Source organism: Carlito syrichta, unplaced genomic scaffold (genome assembly GCF_000164805.1).
Source record: "Carlito syrichta isolate Samal-C Ts95f unplaced genomic scaffold, Tarsius_syrichta-2.0.1 Scaffold165773, whole genome shotgun sequence".
Lineage (NCBI taxonomy): Eukaryota > Metazoa > Chordata > Mammalia > Primates > Tarsiidae > Carlito > Carlito syrichta.
In genome coordinates, this window is record NW_007109869.1 from 379,364 (window position 1) to 394,316 (window position 14,953).

The 14,953-nt window shown below is 33.6% G+C and overlaps 1 protein-coding gene across 1 annotated transcript in view; it reads right to left on the reverse strand.

Moving 5' to 3' along the window:
- The window catches only part of PHTF2 (putative homeodomain transcription factor 2), a 67,638-nt gene that overhangs the window by 20,209 nt on the left and 32,476 nt on the right, over window positions 1-14,953 (reverse strand). The window contains exons 8-10 of the mRNA XM_008051117.2: window positions 14,565-14,720; window positions 8,732-8,950; window positions 1,179-1,307 (exon numbers count right to left, since the gene is read on the reverse strand). Of these exons, the coding sequence (XP_008049308.2) occupies window positions 1,179-1,307; window positions 8,732-8,950; window positions 14,565-14,720 (504 nt within the window). The remainder of the gene's footprint in view (window positions 1-1,178; window positions 1,308-8,731; window positions 8,951-14,564; window positions 14,721-14,953) is intronic.

Below are 14,953 nucleotides of genomic sequence, written 5' to 3' on the forward strand. Positions count from 1 at the left end.
TTTCAAAATTTAGAAATATTAACAATATTAATGAGAATGAGCTATCGCATCTGTTTAAATTCAGTTCATTAAAGAAAAAATCTAGAATTATACTTATTTGATAAATTTGTGACTTCTGTTTTTCTTTAAAGAGTCTAATATACAAATAAATACCTCCTTAAACTCTAAAAACATTTTAGAAAAGAAATGACAGAAGAGAGAAGAAATTAAATAGAGAGGAGAAAATAGACAGGGGAATTATATAAAAGAGAATTAGAAATTAAATAAAGGGAAAATATATGAGTTTCCAGTACATTCGACTGGTAGAACTAAAAGGGACCCTAAATATCACATGCCTAATTTTTTATATTATATAATATAAATGAGGCTATTCTCAGTTAAGTGATCTGCAGTTCACATATAGTTAAGTTACAGAACACCAACTAGATCCAAGTCTCCAGAGATTCCCTAGTTAAGTGTTTTTAATTGTTCACACTGAGGTATGTAGTAGGGAGCATTACCAATTTCTAGATCCAGTTATTTTCATTCCTATCTTACATAAAGAATAGGCAAGACTTGTAGCATAATACTGTACCAAAGGAATTTAGAACTGCAAGTTACATAATGCCTAGTTGTCCACATAAATCAGTAAATTTTAAAAAGTGGTAATTATCTGGTAAAAGAAATAATTTAATAGAAAATGAAATGTAAATCCATAGTATTTGTTCCAGATTTCTTTAAACAACTCAAGAGTTTTACCACTATCTGTATTACTTCTATATATTTCAGTAGGCAGCAAGTATGAATACTATGTTACTAGTTTGATTTTTTTATGTTTTAAGTACTAACAAATAAGGATGATATAGAAAAGTAAGTCTTCACCGATACTTGTACATATATATCAGCTTCTCAATTTTATCTACTGAAAGTAAAATAAAAAATAACATAAAAAAGAAAATTTTCAATTGTACAATTTATTCTTGGTCAGAAGAATGAAAACACTAAAAGATGAGAGTGGTTTGACGACAAATCATTGCTTAAATCACAGATGAAACCAGATACACACAAAAAACTTTTTTTCCAGGGTGAAGAAATGGGGTGGGTAAGTTATTAATATAATATTTCATTAATTACCTTATCTGTTGATAATTACTAAGTCTTACTCCTGAAGTAAAAAAAAACAAAATTTGAAAACTCACTCTGTTCATTATCATTCCACTGATTTCAAGTACAGACATGTCTGCTTTCTTACAGTCATTGCCTTCCCATACTATAGCACTTATTTTTTCTAATCCCGGGTGAGAACTGTGGAGCCAGGGCAAATGACTCTATAAAAAATAAGTAGAAATTAATGAGTATATTTATCACATTTCACAAATAAAATGTACATACATAAAATTGTATCTCTTTATACAGGCACACACAATTTTAACTATACTAAAAATAAAAATTGGTGAATAATTTATATTTTATAAATGGAATGTGTGCACAGTTATATCTATATATGTGTGCACAGTTATATCTATATCTATACATACAAATTCAATGACACTAAAACTCTATTTTAAAATTAGCATATATATTGAACAGATGTCATAAGAGATTTCAGAGTTATAAAAATTTATAAGTTAAGAACTTTCTATAACAGACACTAGGCAATTTTTGTTCAAAAATATACAAAAATGTATCTGCAAAAGTACTTAGTTGTCAATTAGTCTACAAAACTACCAAGATACTAACGCTAAAAGACACATGGATATCAAATTGTTCATAGAGATCACTGACCAACTTATGACCATTCAATAAAAAAAGAATATGACAGCTGAGATTTGAACCTCTTTGAAAGACTAGATAGTGATACAATATCATCCTGAAAAAAACTCTTCCTCACACACTTACCTCTAGTAACTGATTTAGTTATTTTTCTGATATTTTAATCTAGCATTTCTCCAAAGGATCAATTTAACTTTTTTTCAGATAGAATAGTGCAAAACTGGAGCACACAGAACTAGAAGTATTCTCTGAATTAGAATAAAATATCCCTCAATGTTTCAAGAAAAAAAAAGGTTAAAAAAAAATGAAAGTGTAAGAATGAAGGTCAGACTCAAGTTTGTTTGGATTTTTGTTTTGTTTTGTTTTAGAGCTATAATTAAACGAATAAAGCTTTAAAATACAATAGTTGAGTTAAAGACAGCAACAAAATTAATGAAACACTAATCTTTACCTAATGAGACTTTGAGAGTAGAAGTAGCACTAAAAGATTAGACCCAGATTGGGATCAATTTGTTTGTTTATATTACAGTAATTCTTTTTTTAAAATTGAGACAGAGTCTCACTACATTGCGCAGGCTGGTCTCAAAACTCCTGGGCCCTGTGATCCTTGTGCCTCAGCCTCCCAAGTAGCTGGGATTAAAAGTACTGTCACTGCGCCTGGCCTATGTTATAGTATCTAACTTATAATCTTTTTAAGGACTGAAAATTTCCCACATTTTATAAAAAGAATAGTTTTGGAAACCTCAGAAAAATAATCAATATTTATAGCAATTCACAGCAACCTCAGGAAAATAATCAATAGGACTTTGACATTCTACTACTCAAATTTTATAACATATTTCATTTAACTAACAATGAACAGAAGAATCTAGTTACATTTACTCTTTTTTGGTGTACAAAAATGTGATTAAAATATGATAAAGAAATGTTTCTGGAAACTTAAGAAATACAACACTTTCCTCTAAGGGGGAATAAAGTTGCATTGATTCATTTCAACCGAAGTTGAGTAAGAATTCAATAAAATGTAAAAAACAGAGGTAGGAAATTCTTATATTTTCCAAACATGTAGAATTGTAATATACGTTAACTTTCATGGTATATATTTCATTATTTAAGGGCCTTAAAAGTTCTGAGATACTAGTGATTAACTACCAACTTAATTCCTCAGATGATGTTTCCTAATTTATCCCCAAACAAAATATTCTACTTTGGAAGAGAAAGAATTTGCACCAAAATATATATATCAGACTTCCTCTAGAAACTTAAAAATTGTGAAACATAATAGAATTGAAATCCTAGAAACAAGAAGTGCAAGAAGTTGAATGGAAAGAATGTTAAGCCTGAGAGGCAACAGATTTCAACCACTGATTTACAGACTTCCCTTTTTAACTCTCAGTCTGTAATAGTGTGAAGGTCTTGCCAATTACATGAAGAAAGGAATATCAGTACCCAGAAGGTCCATCTAGAGACAGAAACAGGAAATCAAGAAATTCTTCAATGTCCTTCCAAAAGGCTCATTTTGAACTCAGCTACCTTACCAGTTACTCTAACCAGCATTTCCTATATTCTCAGTTCTAGAAAGCCAAAAGTCAAAAGACAGCAATTAGAAACCGGTTAGTTTTTTAAAAATTAAAAGAATGCTGTGTGTTCAATGCTGTGTGTGGAGAATGAAAATATAAGTAAATACATAAATAAACAAATAAATAAATAAAAACATGCTATATTTGTGTATGTTTATCAAATGTCTTGCTGAAACATGTACTACCTGCAGCTCTTGAAGAGCAGCATCACATGAAATACTTTTCTTTCAAGGCTCGGGGAAAATATCAGACCAAATAATTCCATTTTATAATTTTATCACATAGATTGTTCGAAATACATTTTCCAACTAAAATCTAGAACTCTTTTAATGATTGCACTTTATCTTCTTCTAAAATCTCAACTGCATTGCTCCTTGTTCATTCAAAATTGTCTGAAAATCTTAACATTTAGATGGCAGCACATTTTATTTCAAATAAATTCACCATGACAACCGCTTTACTGTTATTTCCAACTTTAGGAATGTAAGTCATTTAAAGCTTTCCTTACTGAAAAAGGAATTTCACTTGAGTATGGCTTTGTATTTTATTATATACTCAGCCATTGACTATAGGAGAAAAATTTCCTACTGTGGAAATGTTACAATGACTATTTCTTCTTTACAAAGAAAATATAACAAACAACAAAACAAAACAAAAACTACACATTTGGGAATATCCTAATTAGAACACACTAATTCAAATGCTTCTTCATGAGGAGGAATTTTTCTATCTTTATGGTGGGCAGAAGAAGGTCCTTCAAACCTAACACAGACTTGGGTCAAACAAGAAAAAATCTGGTAGCTTTTCAGTAAAGAGTTCATTTCTATTACTCAGCTAATAATAAAACTGAAAACCAAACTTATTTTTGAGACACTTGGAATAAAATGTGTATAAAATCAAGTCTTTGATCCAAAGACAAAACCACTATAAGCCTAGGATACCATAACTAGATATGCAGAGCAGAAGACCAAAAAAGTTTATCTTACTAAAAAAAGGAGCAGAGTGGTGTGATGGGGCAATGTATTCTGTATAGAGACCATACAACAGTTTTAAAAATCACTTAAGAATGGCTCAATTGGCATGTTTTGAAAAAAAGTTAATTTTGTTTCAGGTACTCAAATAATATTTATCAAATGCATACTATGTACTGGGCACTGCATTACACAACAATAAGCAAAAAACACCTGACCTCTGTTTCTGCGCTGCTTACTGGTATCCACAGGAAAATAGCTCACAGGCATTTCCCTCAACCTCAATTCCAGTTATTAGCCTCAGTGACTTAGATGAATATGCAGATGACTCATTCAACACCCTATACTCTCATGGATTGTTCATTGTTTCTTCATTTATTCAATTCCAGGACCTTTAACTACTCCCTTGGCCACACCCTGGAACTTGTCACTATACAGAATTGCTCTACTTCTAAAATGGATCCTCTACCATAACCTGCTATCTTATCAGGTCTCTCAAACCTTCTACTCTAAAACACTTGCTCCCCTTGAACACACCTATCTTCAAGTTATCGTCCTTTTCTGATTTCATTTTCATAATCTAATATGTCTAGACGCCCACCAGGTTCATTTCAATCACCCCCTCTCCTGTCCCTTGAATAGTGACTATTTATTGAGCACCTACTCTGTGACTTTGGGTATATTACTCAACTCTGAGCCTAAGTTTTCCCATTTATAAAACAGACACAAATTACATTGCCATAGGTTATAAAGATTACATGAAATAATATGTCTAGATTACTTTGTACAGTGTTTGGCATATAATAAATGCTTATTAAATGTTAGCTATTAGTATGATTACTACAGCTATATTCAGGAAATATTACACAATTGTAGAATAGGCAACTACAAATTCATGGTTTCAGATTCTAGCTGGACTCTCAACAATGTGGCAAGGCAGTGTGATTCTTTTATTGTGCTTGGCTTGAATTGGCTTGAACACATGTACACACATACTCTCAGTCTGCTATCTTCATTCCCTACTAATGATGACTTCACAACTTCACCACCATCTCCAGGCTCCCTATTGTATCATGTCTCTTCTTATACCTCTTGAATTCCCTGGCCTCTTGCATGTCACAGAATAGAGATCATCAGGCAGTAGTTCTCTTATCATCTTGCTAGCTTCATGCACTTCTCCTCCTCCTCCTAACTCAACAAAAAATGTGTTCCTCTTTCTGTTAAATACTAAACTTCCTAATTATGTTTCCCCTCCAGAATCCTAAGAAACCGAATTCCGCCAACTTTTTCTCCTGTACTTCCTCAATTCTTCCCTACTGATTTTCTCCTATGTATATAAATGAGCTAAAACGTCTCACATACTGGGGAGTAAGGACAAAAAACACTCGTTCAACTCTACTTCCCTCTCTACTACTTTTTCTCCAAACTTCCATGACAATGCTTTTTAAGCCTCATTCCCCACTCCTACTCCTTGATCCCCATAGAGCAGCTTCCTTTTCCCCTGACACTTTTCCTGTGTCTGAAGCCAAAACCGATACATATATTTTTTAACTGAAATATTTCAATCAGATGAAGAATAATAACAGTTAACTTTATCATATTTTAACTCTCCCTCTTATTTGTACCAGATCTTGATAAATAAAATATTACAAGGTAAACTTAAAACCCACTTTGTACTCTTCTCTGCTTCATTTCCTTCCTTATTACCCAGATATATTATCCTACATTTGGGGTTTATTATTCTCTTGTATATCTTCATATTCCTACTATATATGCTTTTATATAAACAATTTATATGCAAAGAATGCATAACATAGTTTTGCACATTTAAAAACTTTATATAAATAGTACATTGTATGTATAGTTCTGCAACTTACTTTTTTCATTCAAAATTATATCACAAGAATTATTCATGCTGATATATGTATCTGAGTTCATTCAATTTCACTGCTGGATATTGTTTTAACATATGCCATGATTAATTAATTCCACTATTGTTAGCTATTACATTTTCAAAGTTCACTACCATGAATAAAGCAATGAACATTTTTTACATGTCTCCTTGTGCCCATCTTCTAAAGTTCCCTTTAAGGAAAGTGGGATGAAAGGGTCCTATCATTCACAGAACTTCAATTTTACTCTATGACAAACTGCTTTCCAAAGTAGTATAAGTTTATACTAACATAAGCATTGAAGAGTTCTTCTTTCTTCACATTCTTGCCATCACTGAAATTTAACAGGTTTAAAATTAACTTAAAGTTTTACAATCTAATCAATATGAAATGGTACCTCACTGTTCTAATTTACATGTCCCTGACTGCTAGCAAGGCTGACCATCTTTATATATATTTATTAGCCATCCAAGTGAGTTGCCAGTTCACAATCTTTTGTTTATTTTTCTATTGAGTAATTTGTCTTTTCCTTATTCATCTGCAGGAGTTCTTTGTGTGCCTGTGTAGCAACCCTTTATACAGTTAACATGCTGAAAATATCTTCTCCCAGTCTGTGGCTTATCTTTTAACAATGTTTATGGTTTAATATGTAGCCCAAAGTTTTAAATTTCAAGATATTCAAATTGATCAATCTCTCCATTTTTTTGTTTGTGCCTTTTATATCTTGTTTTTTAAAAAATGATTCCCTAAACTGAAGTAACAAAGATTTTTTTCATAATTTTTCTTATGTTTTAAAATTTTGCTTTTTTACATTTAGAAATTCTCTGTAATAAATTTTCATATATGAATAATCATTTAACCCACAACTATATAATCTATCCTTTTCCTCTCAATCTGTAATGCCACTTATGCCATATATTAGGGACCCATTATAAGCATGTGTCTACTTCTGGGTTTTCTATTCTGTTCCATTGGTCTATTTGTTTATACAGCTATATCACACTATCTTAAAGTATTAAATTTAAAGTAAATTTTTATATCCAGCAGGGAAAGTCCCCTACTGTTCTTTAAAACTATCTTTCCTATTCTTGATATTTTGCTCTTTAATATCGATTTTAAATCAGTCTAAGCCCAACCAAAAACAGACAAGACAAACATGTTGTTAAGATTCTGACAGAAAAACGATGATGGGCATCTTTGTCTTGCACCTGCCCTTAGTAGAAATGCTCCTAAAATTTCATCATTAAATATGACAGGCTTTAAGAAGTGTTCTATTTATGTCCCCTCCTGCTCAAATCATATATTAAAGCCTAAATTCCCAATGTGATAGTATTTGGAGATGAGGTCTTTGGGAGACAATTAGGAGCCCTCATGATAGGATCAGTTCCCTTAGAAGGAGATGGGGAGACCAGAGCTCCCTATTTCTGCCACGTGAGAATACAAGGAGGAGATGGCTACTGTAAAACAGAAAGAGGGCCTTCACCAAGAACCCAGACCATGCTGGCACCCTGATCTTGGACTTCTAGGCTCTAGAACTATGAGTAATAAATGTTTGCTGTGTAAGCTACCCAGGTATTTGGTATTCTGTTATAGCAGGAGGTCCTTTGATAGCTACCCTTTATCAGATTAAGGAAGTTCTCTTTTTCTCTAGTTTTCTGAGTTTACTTATTGGTTTTATTGACAGGATTTGAGAAGAAGTTGGATAAGAGAGAGAAAGTGAGGAAGAGTGAGGATTTTTAAATGACCACCAAGTTTCTGCACTGGCTAGTAGATGTATGGAGAAGTCGTTCACCAAGATTTTGAATGCATTAAGAAAAACAAATTTACGAGAGAAGATTGGTTAAATATGAAGTATTGGTGGGACATTCAAATAAAGAAATCCTATAAAACTGTGTTGTCCAATACAGTACTTTACTCGCATGTGGCTATTTGGCATTTGAAATGTGGCTAGTCCAAATGAAATGTGCTGTTCACACTGGATTTTGAAGACTTAGTATAAAAAATGCAAAACATTTCATTAATATGTTTATATTAGTTATAGGTTGAAGTGATAATATTTTGAATATAATAGGCTAAATAAAATATATTAAAATTAGTTTCAGCTTTTTAAAAGTATTTAAAGAGACCACCAGAAAACTTAAAATTAAGTATGTGACTCTCATTATATTTCTATTGAATAGCATTACTACAGGCACTTACATAACTATAAAAGATGGAAATCTGATAGTCATGAAATGTAGATTTGTGAAAATAATCTTATAGGTGAAATTTAGACTAAGGCGTATATGAATCTGAAATGTGTTGCGTGAGAACCACATATCTAAAACACAATCTGACTTACAAAATTCCATTTACTGACAACTTCTCAGGAACATATGTTTTGATGAAGTTAGACCACAGTTCACATAAAAAGAAAAAACATTTTTCTAAGAATATAAGCTTGAATGCAAGCTTTTTCTTCATCTCTGTAAAATCTGAACATACATCAAAAGGAGCTTGACTTATAGCTCCACATAAGCCAAAACTGTAAACCAACCTGGTGAAAAGGGTCGTCTCTATATTCTTTTTTCACACATGGATTAATTTGAGGATTTTCCACATCTGTCTCACTGGTACAAGATGAACGGCATTCTGCACAATGTAACAAGTCTTCCCATAACACATCTTCTGTTTCAGATTCTGGCCTTGTACTCTCAGAATCCTGTCTGGAACTTGAACAGCGAGAGCTGCAACTAGTACCCGATTTAGGGGCATCCTGAAATCAAGATATTCTTTGACATTAATACAATTTATGTACCCTTTCCAACTCAAAGGATTCTATCAGAACCATATTTTGCTAGTTTTTGCTAAAACAACAAATACACCGTCAGAGGACAGTGAGAGAGACAGCAAAACATCAAAAAATATATTAGTTTTTATGCAATAAAATGTCCTCAATCAAAATATTTGATTTCATATTTCAGCTCATATGTTACTTCACATCAAAGGTTCTATCTGCTTTCTCTTAAATTTTATATGATGTTCAAAATACAGGTAGGCAGAGACTAGTCTAAGTTCATATAGTCTGCACATGACCAGACTGGAGTGCAGTGGCCGCTCCCGGCCACCGCAGCCTCGACCTGCTGGGCTTCGGGAATCCTTCCGCCTCAGCCTTCCAAGTAGCCGGAATTACAGGCATGCGCTACCACGCCCGGCTGATTTTTTGATTTATTGTAGAGATGAGGTCTCGCTGCCCAGGTGGGTCTCGAACCCGCGGGCTCAGGCAATCCACTCACCTCAGCCTCCCAAAGGCACGGGATTGCAAACTGAGCTACCGAGCCCGGCTTACTTTGATCTTTTTAATGGCACTAATGTTGGCCCTGTGGGTTCTATATCTGCAGATGAAAAATACAGTATTCCTGGGATTTAGAACCCATGGATATGGAGGGCCAACTTTATGTAACAGCATGTTCTACAAGGCCAACTGTGGGATCTGAACATCCTCGGATTTTGGTATTTGTGAGAGGTGGGGGAAGTGGAGAGGAGGTCCTAGAACCAATTCCTTGTGCCTATCATATTTTCTTACACTGTTTTAAAAAACCACAGTGGATTTTATCTATCTACTGCTTTTGTTTCTCAAACAGTTCAATAGACTGACATAAAATTGACAATCTAAACCAACTCATGTTCTTGAGATAATCTATGGTATAGAAGTAAAAAACTAAAATGCTCAAGTTAAATAATGCACAATCAATGTATTTTATCCCAGGAGTTTTGAATGTACAAGATAAAAGCATTAGTATAATTCTAATTTAAATTAATTTAAGAGAAACTTTAAAATAAAAAATGACAACAGCCAACCTTATAGCCAAGTACACTCAAATTTGGGGGATTTTTTTTTTTTTTTTTTGAGTTGGAGTCTCACTCTGTCACTCAGACTGGAGTGCAGTGGCTGCTTCCGGATACCGCAGCCTCGACCTGCTGGGCTCCAGTGATCCTTCCGCCTCAGCCTTCCAAGTAGCTGGAACTACAGGTGCACACTACCACGCCTGGCTAATTTTTGATTTACTGTAGAGATGAGGTCTCGCCAAGTTGCCCAGGTTGGTCTCGAACCCGCGGGCTCAGGCAATCCACTCATCTCAGCCTCCCAAAGGCGCGGGATTACAGGTTGAACCACCGCTGTCCTCTGTGACTAAGGTTTGTCGATCGTACCTTTAAAATGTTTTATATTTATCCCTTTGTCTTTCCCATCCTATCAACAGAGTTTAGACTTTATCATTCACACATTCACTGTTGTAAGTGCTTCCTCAATGACCGCTGCCTGAAAGGCCTTCCCCCCTTTCCAGGTCAACTTTCCTAAAGTGCAGCTGTTCTTTTACTCTTCTCATCAAAGTCTTTCCGGGGTTTTACACTGCTCTCCTGGGTAAAGTTCAAATTCCTTTACCTAGCATACTTGTCTTCACATGTGCTACTTTTTGACCTTGCCTTCCAATTCATACCACAGGCTTTTCCTTCAGTGAATTGGGCTACTCCCTAGACTCCAAATATGGCTTGCTCTTTGCCACTTTTGCCTTTGATTATGTTCCTACCTCTTATCAATCCTGCTCTCTTTTAAAAGATGCTGAAAATTAAATGAGCACAGTATGCTTTTGATACAAACTTGGCACAAAGCAGGGGCTCAACAAATGCTAGTTTAAAGTCACCTATCTGGAGTGATCACTTTGTCCCTGAAGTGAGTTACTATTTATATTGGTTTGACATTAAATTTTGCATTGCTTTCCAAAATCTATATTGTCTGTCTTAATTTATATTGTCTGTCCTAATTAAGTGTTCACGTATTTAATATTCTGAAATAAATCCAAAAGACAGAATTTTTTTGTCATCCTTATCATAAAGGATTAGGATCATAAAGGATTTTTTTGTCATCCTTATCATAAAGGATCCTTACCAAAAGAATTAGGTACTTTTTTTTTCTTTTTGAAAGCAAGATTTATTGAGAAGACAGAAAAGCTTCCCTACTGATATTAGAATGAAGTACCAGGAATATTTAGTGTGTTGATAGAGTGTTTGTGGGAGGATAACTTTGTTTAGGGAGAAGTAAAATTTTTTTAAAAGAGATGAATAAGAAAATGAATAAAGAAAAAGAAAAAAGAAAGTACAGAAAGGAAAAAGGGTAAAAAAATAACTTGTTCACCAACGTCAACCAGAGTACCTGAACATAACTAGTTTTCATTAGGATAGCAAGACACAGAAAGTATTAAGATTTCAGTAACTGCTAATTTAAACCTTTTGATAAAGCAAGCTTATTATCTATAACTACCTTCTGACACAGACTTGCTAATCAGATTAAAAAATAAGTAGCAGGATTAAAGGCTTGAAAACTATTTAACTGTAACTAAATGAGTGATTTCGGGATAATAACGTCTATAATTCTACACAAGTGATGTCAAATACTGACGAATAAGCAGGTCATTCTACAAATATACAATCTAAAAATTGCCTATAATTGCTTACATTTCAAACAGACTTTCACCTGCAATATTTATGTGATTAAATGTCACTTGGAATTTTATTACAAATTGCTGAATTTCCTAAAAATAGGAAATTTTAGAATTGAAGAAAATAGTTCATGTTAGCCACATTTATTTTGATTTGCTCTGCTCATTTCAAATCTCTACATAGCTAAAACAACATATAATCAAATTTGGAGAATATAGAGTATTTATTTGAAGAGAATATGTATTGATAACATAAACCCTTTGTGCAATGCAATTTAGGCACAATCTTATTTAACCCTAACAATCTGAGGAGGCTTGTTCAGATGTAAAAACAAACTCAGAGAAGTTAAATAATTTTCCCAAGGTCACTTAAATGGCCTGACTCCAAGCCCGTGGTTTACCTTTGGTAGATGAAGAGTTAATCTACAAATGGGAGTAAAAATTGAAAAATACATGTAGAACAAAACAGGATAGACTAGGATGCAGGGCAAATACTTAAAACAAGTTGTCAATTCCCAGATAACCTCCGTATCCCAGATAACAGCATAACTCCACCAATTAACCTACCAAAAGGAGACAGGAAGAAGCCAACCAGATATAGGAGATGGTACAGAAAAGTAAAAAATGGGGGATTAACTAAATCTACACATTGAATGACAAGATTCCCACCTCATCCCCAGACCCCAAACACTATGGCAGCCCGGTTTAATATCCACCATCCCTTTTCCACCAGAGGATTAGATGATTCTTCTTGAAGAACTGATGCCCCTAAAAAGTTTATCTATGGCAATCTGAGAGGCTTACAACGAATGGCTGGATTCCTGGTTCACCTTACAGTGAAGCCCACCTGTCCCACCCAGATACAAAATGCTTCCCAAAAAGATTTTTTTTCATTTATAGTTGGAATATATATATGTATATATATAAACTTATTATTATTATTTTGAGACAGGGTCTTGCTCTGTCACCCAGGTTGGAGTGCAGTGTCGCAATCACAGCTCAGTGCAGACTCGACCTCCTGGCCTCAAGCAATTCCTCCTGCCTTGGCTTCTGAAGTTCTGGGATTATAGGTGTGACCCACTGCACCTGGCCTGGAACACTTTTATAAAGAGAAATTAAAGTTCAAACTATTCTATCTTTGGCTCCTGAGTCCTTTTGAAAAAACCTACTTAGTAGTCTTCGATAGCTTCATTGCTCTTGATCATATCCAAGGTCATTTTGTGTATTTTCTATAATAGACAGCAATCCAGAATCAGCTATTTCTTCAAGAAGCCTTGCATTTTTGTATTATTATTTTTAACTGATAAATGGTACAGACTAGGTTCTAGAAATGTTTGTTCACTGTATTTGGGTGGGTCCAAAGGATTTATGTGTGTGTACTTCACTCTTAAAGAAAAAATATCACCAGTAATTTGAACAGCACAGTAATTCATATTGTTAGTAAAAATGGAAAGCAGCATTACAGACCTTCCATCTCAATTTTAATAATTCAAAGGAGGCTTTATTTTCTTTTTAAAAATATTCTTCAAAGTTGGTTTGACTTAAGGAAATCAGAATTTTTTAGAACTGAACACAGCTTTTTAAATATCTTCTAGCCTAAGTTCTTCACTTTACAGGTAAAGAATTTGACAGCCAGATTTTATTTGTGTGCAAGCTCTTATATCATTAAAAAAGATTTAAAACAACAAATGCCTCCTAATTATCAGTCTTACTTAGCTGGAAATCTAGAAAAATTTAAGCAACATATTTATTTAAGAGCTAAGATTAGTATTTTAATATTCTGCCCTCCAAGAATCTCAACAGTTCAAAATATAGTTGCAAACAAAGAAAAGCAAAGATCATGGGGTGAGAAAAGTACCTCTAAAGATAAATAATTTATTCTGTAGGAGACGGGTCAAACAGCCCTCTGGTGCCCTTCCAGCACCAACTGACTTCTAACTATACATAGAATAAGACTGTGGATTTCATAAGCTTGCTTATCTGGTCGAGGAACAGGAGACAGTAAATCAAAAGATATGGGTGAAGAGGCAATGAGCAGACACACTGGCACTATTAGTGTCCATTGAATGGCAACCACTAAGAGAAGAAACACAACAGTCACCAGAAAAATTAACTAGAGATACAACCACTGAGAAGAGTATGCAAAGAAGAAATTCTTCTCATTTTAATACTGACAGCATTCATATTCCAGCACAGCATAACATTTGATTTTTCACAAGCTTACCCCAAAATCATCAATGAAAAACTACTAATACAGTTCAAAAAGTGAAGGTAACGTTTAACAAAAAGTAACATAAAGTGTGATTCCTTTGTCTTGAAGTCAAATAATAAAGCGATCTATCCTTAGAATAAAAACGGAAAAAAACAACTGAATTAAATTCCTTTTCTATTCAAGTAATGTTAAGCTTAAGAGATGTAATATAGTTGGAAAAGGGTTTAGAGAAAACAAAAATGAATAAGGGAAAATAGAAACACAAAAAATTCCTGAATTTTATAGTATAAGGCCTTAATAACTGGTGACAGTAATTGGAAGGAAGTTACTTAGAATGATAACTTTGATATAATCAAGAAAGCCTTTCAAATCATGGAAAAAAGAATATGGGAGTTTGCAGACTCTCTCTACAGAATGGTCTTCTTTAAAAGCAAACAACAATGTAGGAGTCTTCAGAAATAATGCACAAAGTTCAAATATGTGGCTATTTATCAAAATGTGTGTAATATATAAACCTAAAACTGCTACTCTATAAATCCAGATCATACCAACAATAACAAATATAGATAATAATGGGAAATATTTGCTACTTCAACAGTAATTTTCAATTGTTGAAAGAAGTTATAAATTAGTAACATAAAATAGGTATGTATGTATATATTTAAGACCAAAGTGTATACCTCATTAGGGTAATGTTTCTTATAATGATGTGACTTTCTATTCCGAAGAACGCTTTCAGAAGTCCTGTCCACATGACGGCGTAACGGATATCCCATTTCAGGACCTTCCTCACTGGAGACTTCATCAGAAACATTTGTTATAGTCCTTTGGGTTTCCTAAGAGGGGAGTACACATAGAGGATTATAGTTAATTTCTACCTGACTTTCAGCTTTTAAATTGCAAAAGTTTAAATTATACACACATATATACACACAACTTCAAATGCCTTCAAATACCTTAAAGTAATTAATTACTTGGTTTTCTGAAAAACCATCTTAAATCAGTGACTATACTTTTAAAGTATATTTTAAATTTAAAAGTACTTCAAGGCCAGGTGCAGTGGCTCATG